The sequence below is a fragment of the Nothoprocta perdicaria genome, unplaced genomic scaffold (assembly GCF_003342845.1).
Source record: "Nothoprocta perdicaria isolate Ctin4 unplaced genomic scaffold, notPer1 scaffold_144, whole genome shotgun sequence".
Taxonomy (NCBI): Eukaryota; Metazoa; Chordata; class Aves; order Tinamiformes; family Tinamidae; genus Nothoprocta; species Nothoprocta perdicaria.
The window spans coordinates 1,706,070-1,732,963 of record NW_020454583.1 but is presented as its reverse complement, the minus strand read 5'-3'; the positions used below and the strand labels follow the sequence as shown (position 1 = coordinate 1,732,963).

The 26,894-nt window shown below is 40.1% G+C and overlaps 1 protein-coding gene across 1 annotated transcript in view; it reads left to right on the top strand.

Moving 5' to 3' along the window:
- EDAR (ectodysplasin A receptor) overlaps nucleotides 1-24,738 on the top strand; it is a 67,240-nt gene extending 42,502 nt beyond the window's left edge. The window contains exons 2-12 of the mRNA XM_026034477.1: nucleotides 1,697-1,765; nucleotides 2,237-2,359; nucleotides 3,619-3,800; nucleotides 9,061-9,146; nucleotides 17,519-17,605; nucleotides 18,603-18,731; nucleotides 18,820-18,894; nucleotides 19,189-19,261; nucleotides 20,042-20,201; nucleotides 23,142-23,202; nucleotides 24,419-24,738. Coding sequence (XP_025890262.1) covers nucleotides 1,715-1,765; nucleotides 2,237-2,359; nucleotides 3,619-3,800; nucleotides 9,061-9,146; nucleotides 17,519-17,605; nucleotides 18,603-18,731; nucleotides 18,820-18,894; nucleotides 19,189-19,261; nucleotides 20,042-20,201; nucleotides 23,142-23,202; nucleotides 24,419-24,738 — 1,347 coding nt within the window. The 5' untranslated portion in view covers nucleotides 1,697-1,714. The remainder of the gene's footprint in view (nucleotides 1-1,696; nucleotides 1,766-2,236; nucleotides 2,360-3,618; nucleotides 3,801-9,060; nucleotides 9,147-17,518; nucleotides 17,606-18,602; nucleotides 18,732-18,819; nucleotides 18,895-19,188; nucleotides 19,262-20,041; nucleotides 20,202-23,141; nucleotides 23,203-24,418) is intronic.
- The last annotated feature ends 2,156 nt before the right edge of the window (nucleotides 24,739-26,894 follow it).

Sequence of the window (26,894 nt, the reverse complement as noted above, 5' to 3'; positions counted from 1 at the left end):
AGGCTATACGGCTTCATTTCCATTTTTCAAATCTGTCTATGATTACATATAAGTACCTCAAACAGTAAACATCTGGATGTCTTGAAAGCAAGTGAAGCATGTTTTTTATTTTAAGATATACTTTTACTTTAGATTTACAAATGCAAACATTGTCAAAAAAAWTTTTGTCTCTGAATAGCCCAAGAAACACTTACAATAAATGTACTTTTGCAGTGTGGACAAGGCCTTAAAGTATTCATATTTAAACTCTAACAAGCTCTTTTATAATCAGGATTTATTTTAACAGACATATGTGTTAAGATTATATCCTTGAAAATTTTCCAAGTAACTACACTGTAGCAGCTARAGCCTTTTCCAACTTAAATGTCTGACAGTTTATAAAACTGCATGACAGTTTTCCGCCTCTCACCTCCAGATTTGGGACAGTTCATCTCCGATTTTCTTTTGTTTCTAGCTTTCAAAGTGCAGCTTTCTGAAGAAATGAATATACTCGTAATTCAGTTTGTCCACCCACCCACCRAGCTACCTGTCTCAGCTAGCCCAATTGCTAGAAGGAATATATAAAGCAAGTTCATAGCTTGATGCTGGAGTGATATAATCTTGGCTTAATCTGTTTAGTGTTTAAAAATGTAAATTTTAGTGCCTATCATCTCAGACACCGGAGCCCATCTCTAACATAGTTTGTCTGCTTGAATGTCACACAAAGGAGTGATTGTACCCTGCTAGGAGACTGAAACCCTTGCAAAGTGTCTGAGGCTTGCAAACTTTAAAACATAGTTTACATCTGCTAGAACCAAAGTCTTGTAATGTATCTCAGACATTTGAGTTTTGAAGTTGTAAGATCCCCAGGGCACTTTATGTGTTGTAACAATACCATTAAATATGTTGTATCATGCTAGAGAAGCAATTTGTGCCTCCTTTTCCTGTTGTTTTCTTTCCTTTAGAAAGAAATTCAGCACATGAATATGTAACATTAGCTGTTATTCAAAATTATTCATAGAATTGTATTTAAAGAAATGAAATAAATTAGCGGGTATGTTTATAACACGGAGATCACGCCCTTTATTTTCCACAGTCAGTGTAACAGCCCTCAAAAATAGCTTGGCTTCTAGTTTCAGTTTAAACTCTTCCATGTACAGTTTATTTAGCAAAAATGAAGAGCGGCCAACACATCCCACTGAAGGCAGCTCTGGGTACGCGAAGCCACTTGACAAGTGTCCCCGGTGCTGCTTCTGGCTGCTCCGAGTTGACTTTTACTAGATAAATCTGACGTAGGGAGCACCACAGACTCAGGCTGGGCCATGCTGCCGATGTCTCACCCTCTCATATTCATCAGGCAAGGCCAACCTGAAGAAATGCCAGAAGTCAGGTCTCCTTCCTTATCTCCAACCTAGTTTATCCAAGGTTGTGAGATCAAGCTCTGCTCTGCAACTGTCTTCTCCCAAGGAGAGGAAGGAGATGGGCAGCAAGGTGCGTAGTCTCTGCATATGTGTGCACATGTGTGTGTGTGTGTGTGTGTGTGTGTGTGTGTGTGCACGAGCACGTCTCTTCCCTGCTTGGTTTAGCCCTCCTTATAACTGCAGGCATCGTGCCCAGGCAACCTTTGTTCTCACTATAGGCCCTTGTGTTCGTATTTTGGCAACTCATGCAAATATTTACTGATGTTCATAAACAATCGCTGCTTCTCTCTTTTCAGGTAAAATACCAAGAGAATATGGCTCACCTGGGTGAACGTAAATGGACTCATATGTTTCCTTTTTTGGTGGTAGGTATCACATTATGGAGATATATCCAATGTGCAAAGATAAGGGAGCTCTGTTTTGATGTTTGCAGATGTTTATGAAATTTCGTAGCACATGTACAGCTGATTTAGACCTGGAGAGCAATGCAGGGATCTGCATTCACTCAATATGACTCTCAAGGGTATACTTCAGCGTGTACTTTAGCATATGCCCAAATCAGCATTTCCAAGGCTGTGGAATGTATAACGGCCCCTCTGTCCTGCCATGGCCTCTGGGCATCCAGTGAGGAGCCACTCACTGGTGGCCCTGATGCAGGAGCTCACGTCCTGCCCAGCGTTGTGCTGTCCTCTTGTGAGCTGYGTTTCTGAACAGCAGCTTTAGGGATGCTCTGCGTGGGCGCACCAGCCCTGCATCTCCTGCACTGCCACTGCCTGGAGAAGCGAGAGGCTGGGAGCAGAGGCAATGCGAGTAACTGTGATGCTCTCTGCCAACAGGTTTCCCTCGTGTACTCAGCAAGCGCTGAATACTCCAACTGCGGTGAGAACGAGTACTACAACCAGACCACCGGCATGTGCCACGACTGCCCCAAGTGCGAGCCAGGCGAGGAGCCTTATATGGTAATTGCAGAGTGCTCTGCTCAGCCCAGAACTGAAGTGCCAACGAGATCTGGGAGATGACAGCGCGCGGCTCGGTGGCCTGGCCCACCGCTGAGGGCAGCTGAGCACGTCACGCGAGACAGCTCCAAAGTTCAGCCACCCAGCAAGCGGTTCTAGGAGGAAAACACACAATTAGCCCTTTAAAAAGATTTAAAAAAAAAAAGTGTCTCAATGTGTAATCTTTAATGTAGTGTTAACATTAATATGAGAGAAAGCAGAGAATGAAACCGATACTCAACCAGTGCACGTGGCCTCCCTGACCCAGCAACACTCACGTGGCCCAGGGTGCTGTTAGAGCACAGAGCCGCGTGCTGAGGCATCCCAAAACACTGCCCAGGCACAGTCCTTTAAAAGCAGTACTTTGAAAGTCCTGATGTAAAAGTTTCACACATAATCTCTGCCAGTGAGTTTTCAACTCAAGAGTTATTTAAAATCTGACCCTGCCAGTCCAGCATTGTGTGATAAATAGGTTAGTTTGGCGAGCTCCCTGGGCCCCCACACGGAGAGCTTAATTTTGCTCTCCTGCTAAGATATTTTGGCACTAGAGAAATTTGGAAGCATCTGCAACATTTTAAATTACATATCCTAAGTAACCATTTGATTTATAGCAGATAATTGTTGCATATTAAAGAATAAATTGCTGAAATCCTGTTTGGTTTTAATAGAATAAACATCCTGTTGCAAGAATTTCACACAATTGGTAGTTCTGAACAAGTATATTTGAATAATAACCAGTTGGTGTTAGTTTTATTCAGTCTAAACTTAATGTTCATTGGGGAAATGTGATTCCAGGGGCTACCAAGGCCCACATAAACATCGTCTTTTGTGACGTTCCTTGAGGCTTCTTCCAGCATCAAAACAACATCACAGACGTCCCTAATGGAATAGTTTTACYCCATAATTTTCTTTTCCTCTGTTTTTCAGTCTACTTTTTGTCAGTGCAGTAGCTGAAATTCACTTCCAAGACTTGTTGGAATAAGATTTAAATAGTCACAAAGGTTCCCTTTCAAGGGGCATGTTTCCTCTGTAGGATTCAGCATGCTGCATACTTGTGGTTCCACAGCCTCTTCGGTGKAGGCATCAGGGGACCAAACAAGGAACTTGGTTCTCTTGGTCTTACATGGCCCACAAAGCCATTGGGCCAGTCTAGTAATATCCTCTGTTCCTAGAAGATTATGTACAACACAAGCCTCTTTTTCAATGACTTTATGTTGTTGCAGACATGTGGCTATGGCACCAAAGATGAGGACTATGGCTGCATTCCTTGCCCTTCTGAAAAGTTTTCCAAAGGAGGCTACCAGATATGCAGGCGTCACAAAGACTGCGAGGGATTTTTCCGAGCCACTGTCATGACACCTGGGGATCAGGAGAATGATGCAGAATGTGGGCCTTGTCTACCTGGGTAAGGACTTAGCCATAGACCTTTACAGCAAAGATCTACTCCTCATGGTGCTGCAAGTCCTTTCTAAAATCTAAAATCACTGATACCCTCTCTTCATGTCCTAAATGATTTTCAGTACAGTATTGGTGAACTAGGTTTTTCAGTTTCTCCTAAAACAATGATTTCCAATATTTGACAAGTGTTGGTGAGTTTACTAGATCAGAACAGGCCATTAATCTTACTGAAATATCACTGATTGAAGAAACAGGTGTTGGGAACAAACTGGAAAAGAAAAAAAACAAATCTTATTCTTTTACCAGAAAAAGAGAGTAATTCACATACCTAAGCCTAGGTGACCATTGCTATTTGAGATACTCTAAGGAATCCATCTTTGACTSTAGCTGCTACAAAAGGACCTTTCTTAAGTCTTGTAACATGTAAGGCAGCTCCATGAAGATGTCTTGAATGTCCCATAACGTCTACGCTGATACTGGATGTTTATGTTTAGGAACATTAAATGTATCTTCTCCAAAGGTGACAAGCCATCAAATTTGTCRATAGTTGGCAACATTGGCTACCATAGCTGTTTGAGGAGATTTATCAAGGCAACCTTCACCCCCCCAGGCCATTTTCAGACAGCAGAAATAGGGGTCCAAGTAGCTGCTAATGTGACACCTGCTGTTATTATAAAGCAGTTCTGCTACTCCTTGAAGGGCCTATAATGGGTACTATTTATTAAGTTTACCTTTTTAATGATCTGTTGTGCTCTGTATAATTCCAATAGCAATGGCAAGAAAGCARTTGCCACAATGAATATGTTAGCAATATATTCTTCACTCTTACCTTCTAATGTCTCCAAACTCAATCGTGTGTTTGCTTTCTCAAGATTGTTCTTGTTGGGTAAGTAAATACTTTAAAACAAAACCTCACTTTATTTACCTTTCTCACTTCCACAAGTGTGCCTCTTTGGCTTAGATGTGTAACTCCTAGCGGAYATTTCGCTTTCGTGCAGAGCTTGTGGACACAATATACACCACTACTTATAGCACAGGAAACTGTTAAAGAAGTCCTGCAAGGTCCAAGTTTATTGTGTCAGCGAGTTCATGAGAATTTTTCAGTTTACAAATAGAATGACTTGTCCAGCTGCCAGTCAATGATGTGATTTAAAAAGAACTCCCTCTTAACTCCCCCTCATACATCATTAGGAGCACAAAAGTTAAGTAGTGGCCACAGTTGCCAATTTGCAATTTCGTGAGGACTAATGAGGTCACCCTGGAGAGAGCAGGGTGCCAGCTGAAAGCAGTGAGCTTGCACAGCTGGTACTTAGGGAGTAATCCGAAAACACTGTGTTTACACAGGTGTAACCCATAGCAGACATTGGCCTCCCTGAGGCTGGCTGTGGGTCTGTGGTCGGGAATTTCAGGTTTAGAGTTAGTTTGTCAAGGCCAGCAATTTAGGTGAGAAACCTTCTTACAATGGACTGGAAGAGATGAAATTCTCAGATAAGTTAAATATTGGGTGAGGCACACCCTGAGCCCTTCCCGACTCCCTGTGCAGCATAGAGAAGCCCTGGTGTTGCTCCCGTGCAACAGTGGGAAAGCTCTGAGCTCCTGCGCCAGGCCAAGTGTTCTGATCGGCCACACCAACTGGCCATGCTTTCTCGTTGACACCTTCTGTGTAGGGATGGCCAGATGCCTGGCAAGTGACACCCAACAGTGTGCTCCCTTCCCTAGACAATAATGCTCAAAAAGAATTCAAATTAACGCAACCAGAAAAAAAAGGTCTCCATTTTCAGAGGACTATGCTTGAGTAACACCCTGGAGATGTTTCCAAAGTAGCTTCCCAAGCCCTGCAGTCTGTACTTAAAGGCATCTCCTCCCACAACTATTTCTATAGACTCGCCTGCTTAGTAAAGCATCCTTAAAGAAAAGTTCAGTGGGTGACATCTTATGGCCAAAGGTTTTTTGTTGCCAAATGGGAGCGGCAAGCCTCGTTCGCTAGCTGGACTGACCTGGGGTTCTTCGTGCCCCAGGGCCATAGAGCACAGACACCAAYGTGGAGGATGCAGCAAAGGGTGTTTATTRCGTAGTTCAGCTTGCCTATATACTCCATTTGAAATGTGCAAACTCACCTACTGCCCAATCAGGACACTAATTTCAAATTTTCACCTTGTATGGCATGGGGTTATCAGTAAACTACCTAAATTAATTATGCACCTAACTCCCGTGACATCGTGAGATCTTCYGAGCGCCATGCCCTGTCCTCCATGCCCTATGCTATACTATATCATCTATTTTCGCTAATCTCTCTACCTTATTAAGCCTAAAAACACAAAAACTCCTACACTTTTTAGACAAAACACCACCAAATTACCAGCACTTTCCCAACTGGTGCAGCTATCTCTATCATTTGCCCTTAAAAAGACATTGGATAATTATATAATTTTCCTTCTATTTTTACAATATTTCTGATGACCCCTCTTAGGGAAGAAAAAGACCTCTGAGATGAGAGCAGGGATCATCCATTGCTTGTCTATGTCCAGGTTCCCTTCCATGTGGAACAGGAATAATGCTCTTTGTCAAACTCACAGAACTGTTGTTGGACTCAGACCAGGGTAGAATTTAAAGGCTTAGCTCCAAACCGTGATCCTCAAAACCAAAGTTCAGCTGCAAGTGATCTAKGGAGGCAACTACTCTCTTGGGATATGGCAGGGTTTATCCTAGTCCTCCCACCCTCCACAAAGGTCTGCTCGTAAGCAGAGGCTCTTCAACATGCTGATAAGTCAAGATATGTCAAGAGTGCAGGAACTGAGTGCAACTCAGGCCATTTCCCTTCACGAGTTCTTCCATCAGCATAGCCTAATGGAATATTAGCCTAATGAATAGCATAGTCAGAGCATGCCTAAGACCCTAACCAACTGAGAATGGTTCAGAGCAAGGGTCCCTCTAACCCACTCATCTGTTCTTGGCAGTGGCCATAGTGAACTCCCATTAAGAGCAAGGACAGGGTAAGCATTGATGACACATCCCTGTAATACTGCCCCAGCATCTTACTGCTTTTTGCTGGGAGCAACTGACAAGAGGGAATACAAAGCTGCTTTCCTTTAGAGTGGAGTGGAGGCAGAGATATATTTGCTGATGATACTCTTCCTTGCTATGTGTTTGTCAATGGTTATAGCAAATCCATTTTCTTCTCTGAGGTGTTTTAAAAGCAAGAACCAACTCTTTGCTCCATTTTCCTTTTGAATGAGAAGGTTTAACATGTGAGTTTCAAGCAAAAGACAGCCCTTCCAGGCACTTCTGAGTGGGGCAAATGTCTCCAACCATGGACTCAGCACTTCCCTTCTGTCTGTGAATGGACTGATCTCTGCTGAGAGTTAGTCCCCCACTTCCAGAGGCCTTGGGAGCAAACCTGAACCTGCAGGGGAGCAAACCTGAACCTAGATCTTTGCTTCTGGGACCAGTAAATTCATGACTTGACACTACCAACATAAATCCAAGAAAAACTACCATGCTGTTAAGCATGAAAACACTGAAGACTATTCTTCAATCTAATGTTTACTCTTGAATTTGTCCTGTAATCCTTCAAAATCTGACACCATTGAGTGCTCAGGAAAAACAGAACGCCGAGAAACACCGTGAAAACTGATGATCATTGTTTTATTTGTTCACACTTGAGACACTTCTCCTTTGTTAGTGATACAACATGATCCGTTATTTCCAACATTGCCTTTAATATCTGGTGCATTGCAAAGCAGCCAGAGGCACAGATCTGTTGCTGGCATTTTGCAGGGGCCAGTCATTAATACTTGCAATTGCAAGACTTCCTAACACACACAGGTGAACAGTTGCTTGCCCACAAGTGAAATCATCAGTTTTCTCTGCCCACTCTTCACCATTCTGCATTGTGGCCAAAACTAAGACATATACCACCGGCTTGATTTTTTTTAACTGTCAGAAGGGTTGTTTATCTTCCTTAAGCCACTGTGGCCTTTAGACTGTGAATCTTAGCTGTCCTGTGCTTTTATGTATAAGTCTATGTGTATCTTTGCCCTGCCACTTCTTTTTTTCTTCCTTGTGTGTGTGTGTATGATTTGGCAGTCATTTCCTGCTTATATATTAACTCCTCCACAATCAAACATTATGCAGGCCCCATAATAAAGAAAAAATGAGTTTTTGCTATTGAGAGATAGGCAGAGCAGCACATGGGGCTTAGAAACCATTCAAAGAGAAGAGTGAGGGTGAATCTTTTAAAACTAGTAAAAACAAATCAGCAGCCACATTCATTGCACTTCTGCAGACTTTTCCTGCATCTTGGAAACACTCAGTTTCCTTTATCTATATTCCTTATTAGTAATGAATGAGCAATTGGCTTTAATGGACAGCTTCAGCAGTGATTTTCAAATAAGTAATTTTTTTTATGAAAGTATTACGTGTAGATAGCTGTGTAAGAGCAGAAAACAGATTCATCCCTGCATCAAGTGTTTATCATGTTGGGTATTCAGCTGCATAATAACTGCTTGCTGTACTGTATTACAAATTTGTCCTTTTTTCATTAAATTTTAACAAGTGATTTGTAAAACCATATCTGTCAGCATCAACTGTCTGTGATTTTGATGTGATTTAATCGTTAGGTTGTTTGTGGATCATATTCTTGCATATCCCGTTGCCTTATTTCAGCACTAGCTTTATTAGCAGCTCAGAAGGTCAAAACCTTTCTTTGTGCTAGAAATCTGATATCAAGGGCTAACTTGTGAACTATAGAGAAATGAATTTTTCTGTCTTTCCCTGTAAGGGGGTGTTTTCATCTATTTGATACTCAAAATTGGCACAGACTTGGCTTTTCTATCCTTTCAGAAGAAGATTATCCTTCTGGTGCTTGTGAAGAAAATTATCCGCCAATATCCAACTGGTGGTCTTGCCTGAATGGTTACTACTTTAAAAATATTGCTCTGCTTATTTGAAAAGTCTTTTTTTTTYCCCAGAGCATGCTGTAACTGCAGCTTGAACTCAGCAAGGAAAATAATGTTGTTTTAGGCAATACTACTTCTTGTCATGTAGGCTTGATTGTTGATTAATTGCCTTTAAGGGGGAAAGGAAGAAGAGAAACACTGTCTCTATTCAGGCACTTAAAAAAAAAAAGAAGAATAATCATTGCATCAAATAGCTTATAAAAGTTTTTTAAAAGTGATTTTATCTCGGTATAATTGGTTGCTGCTGAACCATGCTCAGTTGCAGCATATTATTTTACACTGTTTTGCCTCATCTTGCCCTTCATTTAGTTACTACATGCTGGAAAACAGACCTCGAAACATCTACGGCATGGTTTGCTACTCGTGCTTGTTGGCGCCTCCTAACACCAAGGAATGTAAGTGTTCTGTGATTTCTATGCCTTTCATCTGGTTTTAACTTGGAATCATCTGGAAGCTCAATATGAAGTCTTTCGGCAATGATTATTATGTTCAAACATTGAGTCAGTCTCCAGTAAAACAATTTCTGCTTCCAACTAGACTTGCCAATAGAGGAAGCAAATTCTGAGCATGTAGGAGGAGATCACAAGCTTTAGTTTCAGAACCTGCTATTTCTCAGTCATTTTGCAATTTTCACCTGTTTAAGCWCCCCAGACCGGACTTATTAATCATTGTTTAACCAAGTATATATGGGAAGTCACAAACCTGTATGTAATTTTTTTCATTCAATTTTGGTTCAGCTGTGAAGAAAACACTTTATAGAAACTTTCTAGATTTTAGTAGAAGTGCATCCATCTTTTAAAATCCTTAGGTTTCAAAGTGGTGCAAGGGTGACACTGGAGTATGATAGCCAGCCCTGGTAATAGAGCTGGTTCTGCAGACTTCACTTACAAAAGAAGCCATAGTTTTCCAACTGAAAAAAAAAAAAAAAGAAAAAAGAAAAAAGAAAAAAGAAAAAAAGAATGTATGTGTTTGAGAGATGCTTCAGTGGTCCTTGTTCATCTTCATGCTGCATTGGTGCAAAGCCTGACTTGTCTTCATGCCTTACATAGGGAAAGCAGCCTCCTAAGAGCACTCTAATGCAGGGGTAACCCCTAGAAGATGTGTTTCTTCCTTAGGGAGAAAAGAAGTTTCCTCTGAATGAATGAATTACTTGGTTTGGACACTCCCTCAGAGAATTCAGAGCAAATGAAGAGAAAAAGCTAAGAAAATAGATCAAAGCAGGCGGTACCCCAGCCAGGGAAAGGTGATGCATGTACAGGCAAAAATGCACTCCATACTGCGTCTTCTTTTAAAAACCCTTACCACGAAAAAGAATCGCAGTGTTTTGCCCACTTGATTTTGAAGCAGTGGTTGACACAAAGCTCCGAGAGCACACACTGATGCAAACAAATAGTAATTATCTAGTTTAGATGCTGCCAAAGTGTGTATCATCGGTGCTCTGCAGCCCACTTCAAAGGAGGGCAGGGCTTTAACATCTCCCACCTTTCCTAAAGAGCAAGAGCTCAGATGAGCTGGGGGATAAACACCCTGGCACAGAGCTCTTGGTGAGTTTAACAAACAGCCCCCGTGGAGGAGCTCCCTGAGCCATGTGTCCATGAAGTAACTGATCTTCTATGAACTCCCTACCAAGAGCAGAGAGGAGGGGACGAGAGCTGGGTGAGCATAATTTTGGTGAGACACCAAACGTGTTTGGYGGTGAGGCTGTGGTCCTAGGGAAGACACTGGTCTGTGGTGTGGGGAAGTGAGCAAAAGACRAGGTTAGGAGTGTGGGTAAGAAATGAGGGTACGTGGGAAGAAGAGAGGAGAAAATCACCCTTTCTCYTGCTTCTCCTTGCAAGGCTGGCCATCCCATGCAGGTAGCTCAGCCAGGCCTAAAGCCAAAATAACAGCTGCAACGGCAGGACCTCTGAKGGAGCCAGCTGAGTTTGGGAAGCTAATCTTTTTAACAGCTGATTAGCTTTTGAACACACTCGGAGGTGCTTGCTTCAAGGCACAAGGTCTTTGTCTCACCAGCTCCTATAGAGGCTATGCCCATGAATTTCTGTCCATAAACAAACCTTGCTTCCAAAATGAAAAATGGCACCTGAAATGAACTGCCTCCTCAGCTCTGATGGTCTCAAACACATACTGAGCTAGTTTCTTAGTAACACCAAACATGTTGTAGCTTATAGGTTGGACAAGGAAGTACCAAAAGATCTTGTAGCTATTGCTCAAGTCACAAAACAAATCTGTGTAGGATATTTGGCAGATACAATATAAACGTGCTCAGGGCTGTGAGGAAAGCACAAATTGTGCAACTGACTAACCACATGTATATTTAACTTGAAAAACTGAAGAATAAATATATGAAATATATATTATCTTTGTGAGGAGTTTAGGCAAGTGCATAAGCCTATGCAGCAACTTGGAACTAATGTTGGAGAGAATATTTGTCCTARCAAGAGTAAATATTACCGTATTAACCAAGTCTGCTATACCAACCACTCAACTGCAAGTGTTCAAGAGGTGGCAAAGCTTCTAAAAATCCAAATTCACTTTGTGATGATCTCTTAAATCACTSAGCTCAATTTGACTTATTCTGGCTAAAACTCTTGCTACTGTTTAGAGTGATGCTTTCTCAACTCAAATAATACTTTGGACTCCAAATGGAAAATSAGCCTTGCAAACAGAAAGGCTGAAAGACTTACTGTCCTTGGGGCAAACAGCATAAATTTTGGTATTAGCTAATGACCAGAAATAAAATCTCTTCATCACAGACATCACTAACATCAAGTTCTACCAGTTGGAGCAATTCATAATTGCATAATTTTTTTGAAGTTTGCAAATGCCTAAACTAATTGTTGCGCTCTTAATTAATGTGAATACACAGCCTCTGTCTTAGGAAGGGTAATAGGAGGTCTTTATTAAGGATGGTTCCTATACTTGAAACAAATTCTGTTTATTGGAGCTGCTTGTTGCCCCCTCCAACTGCCTTGAGGGAGGGCATTAGAAAACTTCCAAATGGTTTCAGTTGTCTTCAGTTTCTTTCTTGAGATTTCAAAATAGCTCTGAATAGAATTCAGGAGCTTAAGATTTGCCAAGGTGATGCTGTTCTAGAACTGATTTTTGTCTAATGCTCCTGCGTGTTCCCTTTCATGATAATTTTGTGAGAGTATAGCACTGGGAATAGAYGACCCAAAGGATTGTAGGGAAACAAAGACAGCAAAATACTCCAACATAGGAAGCAGAGACTGAAAAGATTTGGCTTAAATGCTTTCCTTACAGACATGAAAATAAGGGTAGATAAATCCTACCTTTCACCTGTGTTAGGTCTGGGACAGGACTGGAGCACAACAATCCCCTTAGCAGGATTAGCTCCTTAGTTCCTTGACTCTTCCACCTACATGGGGAGCTGCGTGGGTCCACGGTGCACAGTGCCACCACAGCAGTGAAGCAGGACATGTGAGCTGCAGTGTGGAAACTTGCTTCAAGAGTCTTCYTGACCATACGTTTTATCTGGCAGAAAAGAGTTTGGTTTTGATCAAAGGGTGAACAAATAGCTTTCAACTCCAAGAGCCGGCTGTGCAACTTTCATCTCCTGCACAGTCAGTAAACCTTGAGGTGGCGAAGGAAACAAGATGAACACCCCATCTCCAGCACCTAGAAATATTAGTGTAAAGGGCAAGGAAGAAATTCCCTGATGAGCCTGTGTCACTTTCATTTATTTATTTTCTCTCTCAAGGAAATTGAGACATAAATAGCACAAATAAAACAGGTGGAGGGGGGAGAAGGAGACTTTTTTATGTTCTTTTGTCCCGATTATATTTCTTTATTAGAGCTGTGGGCTCCCAGCCCTGCACCACAGGCATGTGGGGGAGCAAAGGTGCGAGACCTGCAGGGAATAGGAGGTGTTGGAGAGCCTTGCTGACACCAAGTCGGGATATGGCACCTCCGTGATACATAGCAGCACTGTGGCAAGGGAGTGGGCACTGGATCCAGGTTTCCTTGCAAATCAGGGCATAATATATTGCAGATAGTGATCTGCAAACCACTTTAAGACGTGGCTTACCACAGTTAATGGTGCTGGATTTTCTGTCGACAGCYCTGGAACCAGAGTCACTTGAGGCCTCTGAAAATATGGTATATTCTTTTTTCTTTTATACAGAGTAAAAGTATGTGCCAAAGACAGAATATTTTAACCTACATAGAGTTTATTTGACACAGAGGTACATTTACTGTTGGAAGAGATTTTATCTTTTATCAGCTGCAATTCACTATCAGTAAATAAAAGCAAACTCTGCTCTTCCATTCAAACCTTGATATTTGCCATTTCAGTTCARAACTGATGGCAAAAAAACAAAACCAAATCCTACTACAAGAACTTGAAGAGCTCTGTGCTTTGAAGTTTTAATTATGTTCTTACATCTAGTATGCCAGTACTTAGAGGATGTCAGCAATTGATGGTGGGTTTTCTTTTCAATCTTTGTATATTCACATGGGCATAAAATATTGCTGATATACTTCCATATGCCCACGCTAAAGACCCAATTGAAATGTTGATCACAAACAAGCCTAGCATGGAAAAACCTTATGTATTAATGAAAAATATTTTTATAGTGTTTTTATTTTTACCCTCCCCCATTGTTTATTATATCAGTAATTTACTTTCCTTGCCAGTTTTGTTCTGTTTTGTTCTGTTGTTCTGATCAACATCAGGATTTCTTTTTTTTTTTTACTTCTGTTTCAAATTATGCTTACAAATGAATTTGCTTGTTAGTTGGAGCTAGCAAAGTTTGTTTTTTCCCCCTCCTTTTGAGTTCTTTGATCTCCAGACACCCCATTCCCCGTCACATGTGGAGCAGGAGAAGCATTGCAGGCAGTGCTTTTCTCTTCACTGGTGTTGGGACCAACTTCTCCTTCACTTGGGCTTTGCCTGTGTTAGGAAAGGAACCTAATGAGAGAATGAAGCCTCAGGAAAGCTTCAAAGGGAGGGAGCAGCAGTGGGGCTTGAGCCCCTGCCGTGCTCCAGTCCTCCCTGCTCTCCGCATGGAGAAAGCGACGTGTTCTGTATGTTCCACGTCAGTAGAAGACAGTAAAACAAAACTCAATCCTCTGCAGTCTGGGTATTCTCTTGTTACTTAGGGATTTACTCTACTTTCAAGCTTGGGTTAGGTTTGATTGCTAAATTCATATGCAGGTACCGTAGAAAGTGGCTCAATTTTGACAGCTGCTTCAGCATTCATTACTTTCCAGGTGTATAGGGTGTCCCTATGAAGTGGTGTTTCCTTAAGTTCAAAACTAAACCTTTTGTGTAAATGAACACAGATTTACATTGCAGAAACCAAATACAGGTTTACCTTAATCTGAGACTTCTGACCTATGTTTTCTCAGCATCGAGCTCTTTATTTAGTCTAGGCTTAGTAATAATCTAGCTTTAGATTACTTTGTCAGCCATAAAATTTCTACCTTTATTGAATTTCAGCTCATGATATTTTATTTTTCACCTCATATTTCAGGCTGCTAGTTCATTTATTTGCGTGTGTGCTATATGGTGCTTCATGGCCTGAAAATTCCCAACTATGGGAGTTGCTCTCACAGCTCCTCTGGCAGCAGGGAGCATGGATTGACCTTCCTAAACAGACCTGGGTGCTGAGAAGGGGGATGCATTAGGACCAAGTAGCAAAAAATAGATGCAAATATGCCCAGGAATGCTTTTAAATGCTTCCTGTTTTGAGGAAGGATCAATCTAATGATAGTCTGTGGATACACATTTTGTATATTTTTAATAAAAGTATTAAAAAAGATCCTCAAAATCCCACAAAAGCTGTTGATAGCTRTAAGCAGCAGTCCTATGCACAGACCAATATGCTGACGCTTGCAGCAATGTGTATCAGAAACATATATGCTCTCTTATTGCACCAGATTTTCTTCAGTTGCTAATACTTGCAAGAGAGCATGTTGGTAAAACCTCTCTCTCTTCCTGTGCCCCCCTTCTCTCCCAGATCTGGCACTTTTGTTCATCACTTGCTTTTTACTGTAAATCTGTCTTGCAATACATGAATCACACTAGTAGCCCCATCACATAAAGTAGCAAAAAGTTCTGTGCAGCAAAAAGTTGCCTTGCATTTGTTGACTGTAGGGACAAAAGGTTGGCTGCATGATAACTTAAAGTTATCTTCTGAGTCAAGAGAAAAAAAAAAACAAAAACACACTCTCAATTGTGAATACAAGTTAAATTGTTCTTTTAAACAATAAAATAAGCTTTTTTAAATATAACTATATTTAGACTCTGAGAAAGTTATGACTAAATTACTTTTCTTAAAAAATAAGCATGTAAAATGTAAAAGCTGACATACTTTCAGTGATAACCTTATTCTCTAATGTCTTTACCACATTCCTTCAGTATTACTTGGAGGTGTCCAGGAATATAAAGCACTCTTTTGCACAACTATATTATAGCCATCAGTCTTTTTGTGCCTAAACCAGAGTTATATCCATATGTTGTGCTCCAGCACCTTAGGATGACTCTGTCTGCACTATATCTAATTTTTCATCGATTATGTAGGTGTCATCTATATTGGAAACAGAATTAATAATGTGATCTGGATGCAAACTGGAATGGCAGACTTCTTTGTAGTCATTATGTATCRTCAGACTGGGAAAAAGAACAGCTATGAGTTTTGTTTCTTTCTACTCTTGCAAAAATGGCCCAAACAGCAATTCTGCAGAMGATGGTATTTTTGGTTCCCCCTTTTAATGCAGGTGCTTGAATTGGCCCTTTCTTCTAAGCCACATCTAAAGAAAAGTCTTGGCTCATAATGCATATGCCAAATTATTAAATTTGATAATAGGYTTAAAATATGCATAATGACTGACTCCCACAGAGGCATATATAAAACAGCCATCATGTTCTAGCATCGGCCTGGATTTTGCCGGGATAGATGCTCCTGAGCAAAACAGGCAATCCCACTCCCATGTAAACGCAGGAAGAGGCTGCACGTAGGCACTGAGGGGTAAAGCTGCACTGGAAGGGACCCCAGTGTGGGCACCTGTGGCAGACGTGACACAAAATGCAATGGGGGGTGCAGCCCCCGTTATGTATGTGCTGTCGGGCAGCGTGCGATTGCGGTGCTACGGGCACGGTGGGGATGCTGAAAGGGGCAGGGATGACCCTCTGCCAAATGGAAAAACGTTACCTTAATCCTATGCAATGGCTGAAAGAATGATTAAGCAAGGCAGAGCTGTCTCAGTAACTTCATATTTAGAATGAGGGCAAAATAAATAAATAAATAAATAAATAAATAAATAAATAAATAAATAAGTGCAATATACCTTACTTGGAAGGGAGACAAGCTCAAGCTTGCTAGATAACTCGCAGGCAGAGCAAGCCCAAGAGCTCTGTGTTGGCTGAAAGACAGCGGGAGAGCAGCTATGGTTGGCTTGTTGCAGCTTGCAGAGATTCGCAGTAGCTGGGTTTGCCAGGGAGCAGCAAGAGCAGGCGGAAGGCTGGGAGCAGTGGAAATGAAAGGAAGGAGTGGGCTGCAGCGCTGGCTGGTTGCTGAATTCCCTCTATTGTCCAGCCATTATGGGTGGTTGATTCATCGGTCGAGAGCAAGGGTAATTCATTTAATTTTTTTGGTGAAGAATTGCTGAAATTTTAACAAATTACCCATCTTTACACTCCATTCCATGCAGATGACATCATCATTGTGTGCTATTAAGATGCTCTATTGGTACATTGTAGTTCCTAGAGCTTATAACCATTCCTTAGAGCTGAGCCTGTTACAGAGAGGGACCAGAGGTGACATTAATGTGTCATTGATATAATACTAAAGGCATCTGAGTTAACAAGTTAGTATATTTAAAACTTTATGAACTACTTCAGTTTGAAAAAGAAAGCAATAATAAATGAATCCATTTCTTCCAMCATATGAGCTTTGAAAGGAGTTTTACCATTGTTAAAGCACATGTCTTTTGAATCCATCTGCCACTCATACTTTGTGGCCACTTTAGGGGTGTTCATTTCTCATTCATTGCACAGAGCCACATTTTATGTTAAGCAACACTTTTTTTTTTTCCTTTTTATAAAACATTTATCTTAATTTGAAGAGYATGTCTACTTCTTTGTTCTTAACCATGGAACATTTCTCAGATCATTCCAGGCCACTTAATTTCCTGTCCAGCTTACCTGGTGGGTTCAGTTTCTTGTAGCTTTTACTTGGTCAGTAAATGGCAGGATTACTTCTCAGCTGCTGTAGTTGCCAAACTGTGTTTGTAAGCTGGGTGCCATATGCACCTTACCAGGTGCCTGGGACAGAGTTTGGGCTTCAGGTCTGCTGGAATCAATTATTCCTGGACTTCAATATACAGATAATATAAAGCAGCAGTGGTTCCAGTGCTAGAAGATGGTTTCCAGTGTCTGTTGATAGTATCTCTTTGCATAACCTGTTTACCAGTTAAGCTAAAGGTTATTTGAGGAACAAAGAAAATGTTTTCTTCCAACCCTGATGTGTTTATTCCTTTTTTGGAATTCTGTTCCCTTGCATGAAAGCATTCCCATCAACTGCCTAATTCMCCATCATTTCAGTATTGCCTGGTATTTTCTAAAGATGTTAATTTGCGACTTGTTTTACTGCTTTGAAAACGTGATGCRTGACATCATCTGAAAGATTAATAAAAATACTAACTTCTAAAATTAACTGTAGAATTTAGAAATGGAGAAGACCCATTAGACCCTCTCACTTAATTCTCTATGTAGAAGTTTATGGTATTTCTGTGAATGTTGCAGGTGCAGGAGCTAACTCTGGTATTTCAGCCGTTCTTCCAAGCACCTCTGGCACAAGCACCTTCTCACCTTACCAGCACGCTCACAAAGGTAAGGACTTGCRATTTGGTTTAGCAACTGTTGCTCTTGAGATTAGCACCCATCTGGCACCATCGAACTGAAAACTACCGGTGTGCAATTCATTGCTATGACTTCCAGATTGCTGAACCTGCTGTTAAAATATGGATTTTCATTTCTTGGTTAATTACTTGTTAACTATTTGTGGCTACAGAGAAATGGCAATATGACTCAGCAAAGCTTAGCTTAGATTGGTGGAAGCAATTTAGTGCATGACTACAGCCTCCATAACTCTTGTTGAGTTAACCTAGACAGCTCTCCATTATGGTTATTAGCTGTCTGAAAAACATGAACATGAGAAGACACAGTAGGAAAAATGAGAGCCTGGTGCTGCTTATCTTCCCCATTTTGTCCGTAGACATGAACTTGAGGATCATGCTTTCAGAAAAATTCAAGCTTTTGTGCTTTTGTCTTATTTGTCATTTTCCTTATCCTTTTGTGACTTCYGGATTCTAGTTTATTACATCTAAATTCTGCTTTAAATCCCTTCATACAAACATTATTTTAAATCCATCTCTCAGCCACACTGTATTTTAAGTCTGTTAGAAAAGCATCAGGTTTCACATGTACATTGTTTGGTTCTTGCTACAAGGTTTTTGACCTGTTTGTCCATACTTTTCCATTTCCATGCTGTTTCCCAGAAGTCAATGTTAGGAATGCCGCTATTCCTGCTTACATAGAKTTTCCTATATTATTAGCAGTTTCCTATATTACCTCTACATATCTAATGAAACATGATCAAGTATTTCTTATGACTGCTGTTAACTACTGTAGCATAAACATGGTAATTTTGTAAAATCCTCTCAATTAATTTGCCTTTGAGATGAAATACTAAGTTTTTCCAGTGCTCAGCAAGACATATAAGGGTCAGATCCAATAAATGAAGATGCAAACTACACTTAGTGTAAATTGTTAACCATTCATTGATTTAAGAATGAGTTCTTTACAAAATATTTCTTTGTGTTTGCAGCAGATCTTTCAGGTCAAGGACATCTGGCCACAGCTCTTATAATTGCAATGTCTACTATATTCATAATGGCTATTGCTATTGTCCTCATCATCATGTTTTACATTGTGAAAACAAAACCTTCCGCACAAGGTAATTGTTCAACATATGAAATTTTAGCTGTAAATGCTATTTTTAGGTAGCTACTGAGAATAATCCTAGTTTTATTTTTATATCCTAGCCTGTTGCAAGAGCCACTCTGTAAAAAATGTTGAAGCTCAGGCCAACACACAAGAAGAGAAGAAAGAAGTGCAAGGTATGAGTTGTTTTAGAGTTTGCCTTTTTTTGTCCAGGATAACACTGAATTTAGATATTCTTAATCCATCATACTTGCCATTTCCCCTTTTAATTGTATATATTCTCTGTCAGTTTAGTGAAGAATGGTATATAACTGTTTTTACACTTCCGGATGTCATTTAATCCTCTGTTTGTAATTTAAAAGGGAGCAAAGAGATTTATGCTTGCAATAAGATTGCCAACTGAGGCAGCTTTTAGAATGCTCATTTAGAAATTCACTGGCAATTTAAACTTCTTTGCTCTTGATCTGCAGATAATGTTGTGATATTCTCTGAGAAGGAAGAGTTTGAAAAGCTTACAGCAACTCCAGCTAAAACTGCTAAAAGGTATGTAAAAATTAACCATATTTCTAGTCTAACTGAAGCAGGAAAGGAATATGCTTTCAAATATTCACTGCAGATTTTTTTTTAGTATTGTTTGCAGTAATACATAAAGAGCAAAATGGAATTAATTAGCCCCTGAATTTTCAATGCTGTAAATTCTGGCAGACAGTTCTGGAGTGGTTGTAGGAGTCAGCTTTTCTGGGCAAGCTGAGGGGACCATCACCACCTAACGTGCCATCCTTTCCTGGGGCGCCATGTGCTCCATCTCCCAGCYCAGACAGGACCCTGGACTACCACAGACTGGGGAGTCCCCTGCGTCCAACCTTGTACAGGGTGTTAGGTGAATATGCCCATAGCTTTGCTTCAGTAGGGAAAAGAATGGATGTCTTAGTCATGTTTTCTTCCCCTTTGGTTTCTAAGAGAGAGAGAGAGCATTCACAACCACCACAACCATCACAGCTGAGAGGACCAAGGAGAGGTCCTCTCCCTCTGCAACCATCAGCCCTCAATGCTCTGTCTGCTTGTTAGAAAGGGACATTTTAGGGCCTGGAGAATACTCCTCAAATACCTGCTTTTGGTTAGGTATGTAAGGTTCCTTCTTGTGAGAAGAAAACACACCTTCTGCTCCAGGCAGTTTCCTTAAGGAGTTTCCTTAAGGAAAACTTTTTTGGGGTACCACCTGGGCACTTTTTTCCTCAAAAAAATGAAAATCTTTTTTGTTCCATTCTTTGCAATTCCACCAAGAGGGACATCACTAAGATAACCTTATCCTTCACTTTACAGTGAAAATGATGCATCTTCTGAGAATGAACGACTTTTAAGTCGTAGTATGGATAGCGATGAAGAAGCTGCAGTGGACAAGCAAGGGACTCCAGAGAGATGCTTGCTATCTTTGGTGCATTTGGCCAGAGAAAAATCTTCTACAAACAACAAAGCAACTGGGGTAAGGCTATTCTGAGGTCTGAAAATGGAGAGTAGATTATTTTACAGACACCAACTATCACCCCCAAGTGCATTATAGAGATTGAACTAATTTACAAGAGAATTTCTCCATACAAATTTATTAAAAAGTCTCATACTGGCATATACCATTGCTCCAGAATTTCAGAGGTGAGCTGTGTGTATATGTATATGTACTGCTCAGAGCTGAAAAGTAAATTTCTACCTAGAGTAATAACTTTATTCTTTTGAGTATTGTGTTTTATATTTTAAAGAAAGAAGAAATGAACAGCAAAATCCCAACATAGCAATATTTATATTTACCAAGGAAAATCAAAGATAGAAAAATAAGTTTACAACATGCCTGCATTCCTATTATGGCATAACGTTTGGGTTTCGTAGATGTTTTAGAGCATCTAATGCTCTTAAGTGTAGCACAAGTGTTTCTATGAGGTACAATTTTCAATAATATATGGTTTTATAATTAGCTTTTGCGAGTAATTTTCAAAAACACAGATTTGAAGGCCACGCCTCTGTTAGAAAGAACAACGTCAATCTGCTCTGTGTTTTGCTGTGGAAGGTCTTCATTCCTTCTTGCTAGCTGTGCACTGCCCAGGGCGCTTTATCACAGTAAGGGTATTTCAAAGCATGTTTAGGGCACTCCCTCACCCAGTCGGCTTTTCAGTCGATGTCAACATRAAACCATCCTTAAAAAGAAATCATCTGCTCAGATGTTTTTTAAGCTTTTAGAACTTTAGGAGAGAAAAAAGAGCAGCATAGCTATGAGAAAAATAACATCAAATCAGTTTTATCAGTTATCAAATGGATAAAATCAATCAGTTAATATCAACCATTTTGCGTTTTTTAAGGTTTGAAAATACACGTTTTCATGTTTGCGTGCTTTAAATTGTTGAGGTGGTTTAGCTCAAATTTTGTAAAATAGTTCCTTTCTCAGCAGAGACCACATGCAAAAAGTTTCAAACTCAAGAGAAATATGTTTTTTCTTTTTAAGTCGTCGACAGTTTCAGCTATCTGAAWATAACTTACTACTCCAGTGTTCACATTTTAAAATTCAGCCTTCTGAGCCTTTGACCYGTATCATACTTTTTTATGCACTTGCTTAAAATTGAATAGCACACATTGGGTATGCACAAAATCAGAACATTTCATAGGAAGTGACTTCCAAACACCATATCTGTTAGATACTTTATATTGAGTAATTTATATAAGCGCATGAACTATTTCTTCAAGACTTCCTGTTCTAATATGTTCTCATGGCCTGAGGCCTGCTGATGGAGTTAAAGACAACGCTTTCAGTAAAGGTACAGAGTGCATCAAGGTGATCTCCTAGCTATCTTAGATTTTGTAGTTAAGCCAGTTGCCGGAAAGTTAGAAGAACAGCAATTTGTTTGAGGCTAGAGATGAACGAATGTGTCTAGTACAGGGAAGAAAATTATTAAGCAGCTGTTGGGCAAGGTTAAAGAAAGTTAAAGGCCTGCTCTTATTCAGGGCTGCTGCTTCCTAATTAAAACACCATCTATTTTGCAGTGAGCCGCCACAGAGAGGATCTCAAACCAGACTCAGATTTACCTGTTTACTTTCAGCATAAGCATTCCAAATTCTTCAGGCTCTGGTAAAAAGAGCATCTTGCAAATTTTTTCATTATTCTTTTTCAGGAATTATTAAGCCTCTTTCTCTGCCCTAAGAATGAAGGCAGAATAAAAATGAACATCTAACAGTTGACTGAAGAGGAAGTTTAAAAAATCCCATGAAATAAAAATTTTATGCTTACAGGGCTCTGAAAAAGCAAATCCAAATGCACAATAACTGCTTAAATGACCAAACACACATAAATTCTGTGGAGAATATGTGAACAACTTCTGTTGCCTGCATTGTCATTCCCCGAGATGCAACATATTTGCATGGCTTCTACGCCTCCGGGTAGAGCTACCATTCTGTGGGCTCTGACTAAATGTCTATTAATYCATGTACATGATGTGCCTTGGCCCATGGAGCCCATTGTAAACAGGGAGTTTTTTGTGTTTTTCACAAACAAAACAGTCCAAACAAGGATTTTTCTGGACTGCTTTTCTGTGAAAAGTAGTGAATTTGTGAAGATAATATTAGAGTCCCATCAAGAAATCAGCTTTTCAAATAGCTCAGTCATGATGAGAACTGGCAGAGCAATGATAGTTCCAGTCCCTCAAAACACCTGACACTTCGACTTTTTTCTTCACTCCACATTAAATCCAAGGCTAAGCCTTGGGAACACTTTTGCTAAATGAAATTACATCAAAATGTCTGTTTTTGCTTGGAAAATGTCAAGCATTCAGTCTACATCTCTTCCTTGTCAAAAATGACTAGAGCACCTTGGACCCCAGATTTTCCTTCTCTAAATCTTCGCTGATTTTTTTTATCTATCTGTAAAATGTTTCAGATTCATCTGGATATATATGTAAAATTAGTAATGGTCTAAGCAATTCTGTGTCAAGTGTCAGAAAGCAAGATCCTCTCCTCTACAGTCCTTCTCCATTACTGTGCGAAGGGAATTCCAGTCTGAATTTAATTCCCTGTGGCTAGTCCCATCCTAGTTTACCTGGATATCCCTGCATTAATTGCCTGTATTATGTGGTATAGTGTTTATCCTCTTTGTCAGCAGTTTGCTTCAATCTCAAAGAGAAATTAAATGCAAAAACACTTAGAGAAGTCACTGATCTAAAAGGAGATTAAAAAGTGGAAAGAAATATCTCTAATGATGAAAAATGGTTATTCTTCACTGAATTTCTACATGTTCCTCTACACATCTTCAAAAGGGGGCCTCTGAGGACTTTTATATGATAAACCTGCGTATTCAGAGCCCTGACTGAGGATCTCCCAGAGGTTTTATACTGATGGCTGCTAATTATTTACAGTCATGACTGAAAAAAACCCTCTTTTCATGCAGATTCAAAGTCGAAGGAAAAAGATACTTGATGTGTATGCCAACGTATGCGATGTTGCAGAAGGTGAGTGAATAAAACTTGYGTCAATGCTAACAGCACAAAATTAGATCACACCTGTTTGCTACAGAATAGAAAGCCCCTGTCTGTCTATGGAAAGGTGAGCTATAAGGAAAGTCCAAATGTGAAAGAAGATACTCTGCAAGGAGATTTGTATTCACCTGCCCTTAGGAAGCATCATGGGGCCCTGATGACAGTATGGTCCCAAATGGATTTGCACTCTCCTCCAGCTGCGTGCCTGAGTTTCCCTCTTATGGAAAGCAGCAGGGGCAGTCCTGGGTTGTGTTTGGGCATGCACGCCGATGAGCTTATAGAGAAACATTATCTATTCCTTGTCTAGTGGAAGCCTGTTTCATTTATGTATTTAGAGTTACTTGAATAACAGATACAAATTTGTTCCAAATGTGAAAGTGTGATTTRCGAAGAGTCAGAATCGTATTTCAGATTCTCAACCTACATCTTGACTTACACGGTTATCTTAATACTGTCCCGCTTCCCATGACCAGAAGTTTAGCTTCCAAGGAAATTCAAGTGTTCAAGTTAACTCTGGATACACAGCCACATTTTCTTTCCCTTGACATATGAAAATTGTGTGTGTGCTTGCACATGTGTTTATGGGTTTTYTGTGGTTCAGGGAGGTCTGTCTCCCACCAAATTGCTGCTATGTATGAAGCAGGAAAACTGCAAGCCAAAAGATTGTTTTTGCCAAGATGCTATTGCTGATTCTCTCCTATGGTCTGTGATCATGTAAGAAATTGTCCAGGAAAATGAACTGTTCCCTCGCCCAAGATGAGTGCTAAATTCTCTCTAGCCATTCAGTGGTAGCAATGACAAGCACTTGCAGGAACTTTTAATGCTTAGAAGTGGTCAACATCATCGCGCCACCTCACTCCTCATGCTCCTACAAGGACAGTTTTCCAGTACAAAGCAGTTAGTGTCACAGGAATATATACAATCCTGTAATAACTTATTCCCCAGCCAACTTAATACCCTAATTATTCCACTAATATTGTCCCCTACTGTCACRAGCAAGAATTGACTCCAGTAGTAACATGCAGCAATGTCATTGTAGCCAGACATATCTATCACAGACTAGCACTTAAAGACACTGGATGTACTTGCTAGTAGTATATACTGGAGTATTTTAATAAGAAATGTCCTGACCAGCCAAGACTCGTGTGCGGGACCGTCTGACTGTGTAATCCTCCCTGTGCCTGTGCAGGTCTGAGCCCCACGGAGCTGCCATTCGATTGCCTGGAGAAGACGAGCCGGATGCTCAGCTCGACCTACAACACGGAGAAAGCCATCGTGAAAACGTGGCGCCACCTCGCCGAGAGCTTCGGACTGAAGCGCGACGAGATCGGCGGCATGACGGACGGCATGCAGCTCTTCGACCGCATCAGCACGGCGGGCTACAGCATCCCCGAACTGCTCACCAAGCTGGTGCAGATCGAGCGCCTGGACGCAGTCGAGTCCTTGTGTGCCGATATTCTGGAGTGGGCGCAGGCGATGCCGGCTCCCGAACCGGCAGCGACGTCCTGACATTCCCGCCCGGGACCTTCGTTGCCACCCTAGCTGCAGGAGCAGTGATTCCACGGAGCACCACGTTGAAGACTTTGGACAAAGACACCCTCCCACTTGGTCAACAGCGAAGCTCCGCCTGTACCAAAAYACCAGCAGAAATCTCCCCTAAAGCTTAATATGAGCGTGTAGTTAAACAAAATGGTTTTGCCAARCAGTTACTGGCAGTCAGTGGGCACAAAGAGCCACTTTGCAGTGGGTGTTTGCAGACTCACTTTGCAGCCTGTGTGGGAGTATGTGCGCAGCTTACCCTGCCGATATCCTTCCTGCCTGGCCTTGGAGGAAGCTTTGCTCAATACTGTAACAGTTAGAGCTGAAAACAGCACAGCTACACTACCRTTAAATATACATTAGGCACATACATTCCTATTGGCTTAACATACTTAATATATAACCAGTTTAGTTATCTGTATTTACTATGGATTTGCTGATCTGGGAGTATGTGCACAGGTGTATATACACAGTCCTCAGATTAACTCACTATACTGTATGAAAAAACTTCAACATAATTCCYATATTGAAGAAGTGCTTCAAATCACTGTATATAATGCATGTACACACACTCTTGGTCCATACAGACATTTCAGAATTACAAATTCATACTACTAATTTACTGAGGACATGCTGGTTAGGAAGTGGGCAGAAAGCTGACAGCAAATACTTGCGAGCTGACAGCAGCTGRAGAGATTTTCTCTTCTTTGCCATTACAAAAAAAGAAGCAACAAAAGAACTTGTCCATCACAGTGAACATTCTTTTCAGTAACAACATCAATATATTAAATTATTTTTCAAGCAGAGGAATTCCAGACAACAGCGGTGTGCATTCTACACTGAGAACATAAAGAAAGAAGATTTCTTTGGCAGCACTTGAAATATACAGGAAAAGAGGGATCTGAAATCCTCTTCTCTTGTAAATGTAGAACATGAGCATATACTCCACACTGAGATGAAAAATAATTGCTCTAGAAGCTTATTTTAAGTTTGTGCATGACAAAAATATACTTTATTTTTTCCTATTAACCAATCTCTAATTTTCTAGGGTGAGAACTCTTGGAAAATTTTACAGACCACAAGTTATGAAACTTATGCACTTAAGTTATAATTAAAATGAGCAATGAGAGATTTTACAAATGCAACCATTAAATTAAATTGCGAAGCAATACTGTAAGCTCCAAATTGCATGACTGAACAAAATGTTTTAAAAATATCAATTCTGATCCTGAATCTTGTATTAAAAACTATATCATCTACTCTACGGTCTATTTGGAAACTAAAGCTTACCTACACCAGTCTCATAGTTATGTGGAGAGTGTTTAATATCACCATTTAATGTCTCTGTTTACTGATCTTTTCAGCACTTGTAGTGTTCTAGGGAGGAATCATATTCTACATTATAAAACTCATCCTTCTCATTTTTCTTTTTCCAACATTTCTTCAGTATTATAATGCATTCTTTATCCATGTGCATATGCCAAATTTGATTATAATTTTACCTTTAAGGAAGCAGCAAGCTGCATTTATTTGAACATTTGACTAGCTAATTGATATAAAAAATATTTAAAATTGATATGTAAAGTAGAAATGACATTTTGCTGTTTTGAAGTCAATGCCAAGTTCACACAGATTTCAACTGTATGATTTCAGGCTTCAGTAAGATTTCTAGGTTTATTGATAATTCAGCAATCATCTTCAACAAGACTATAGTAGCCGTTTTATTCCATTGCTAAGAAAATACAAAAGAAAAAAAAAGAGGAAAAAATAAAGTTTTATCATGTACATTCTATTTTCCATGTGCTAGTGTGTAACTACTTCTACTACTTCATGTTACATGTAATAGTACATACCATTTGTTTCTTTAAAAGAAGACACAGGAATTCTCTTTTATTACGCTTATCGAATCTTGAAAAGTTAGGGTCTTGAAATCAATGGYGGCAATGTGAACATAGACTATTTAAAGTTATTGTATTTAGTATACAGTATTTTTATTATTACACAAAAGATGTACAGGAGTGAAAAAATTCTGTAGATCTTGCCAAATAATTTTGTCTAATGCTGTATATATAACTTATTATATTGTAAAATATGAACATAAAATATCCTAATAAAAGAAAGAAGTC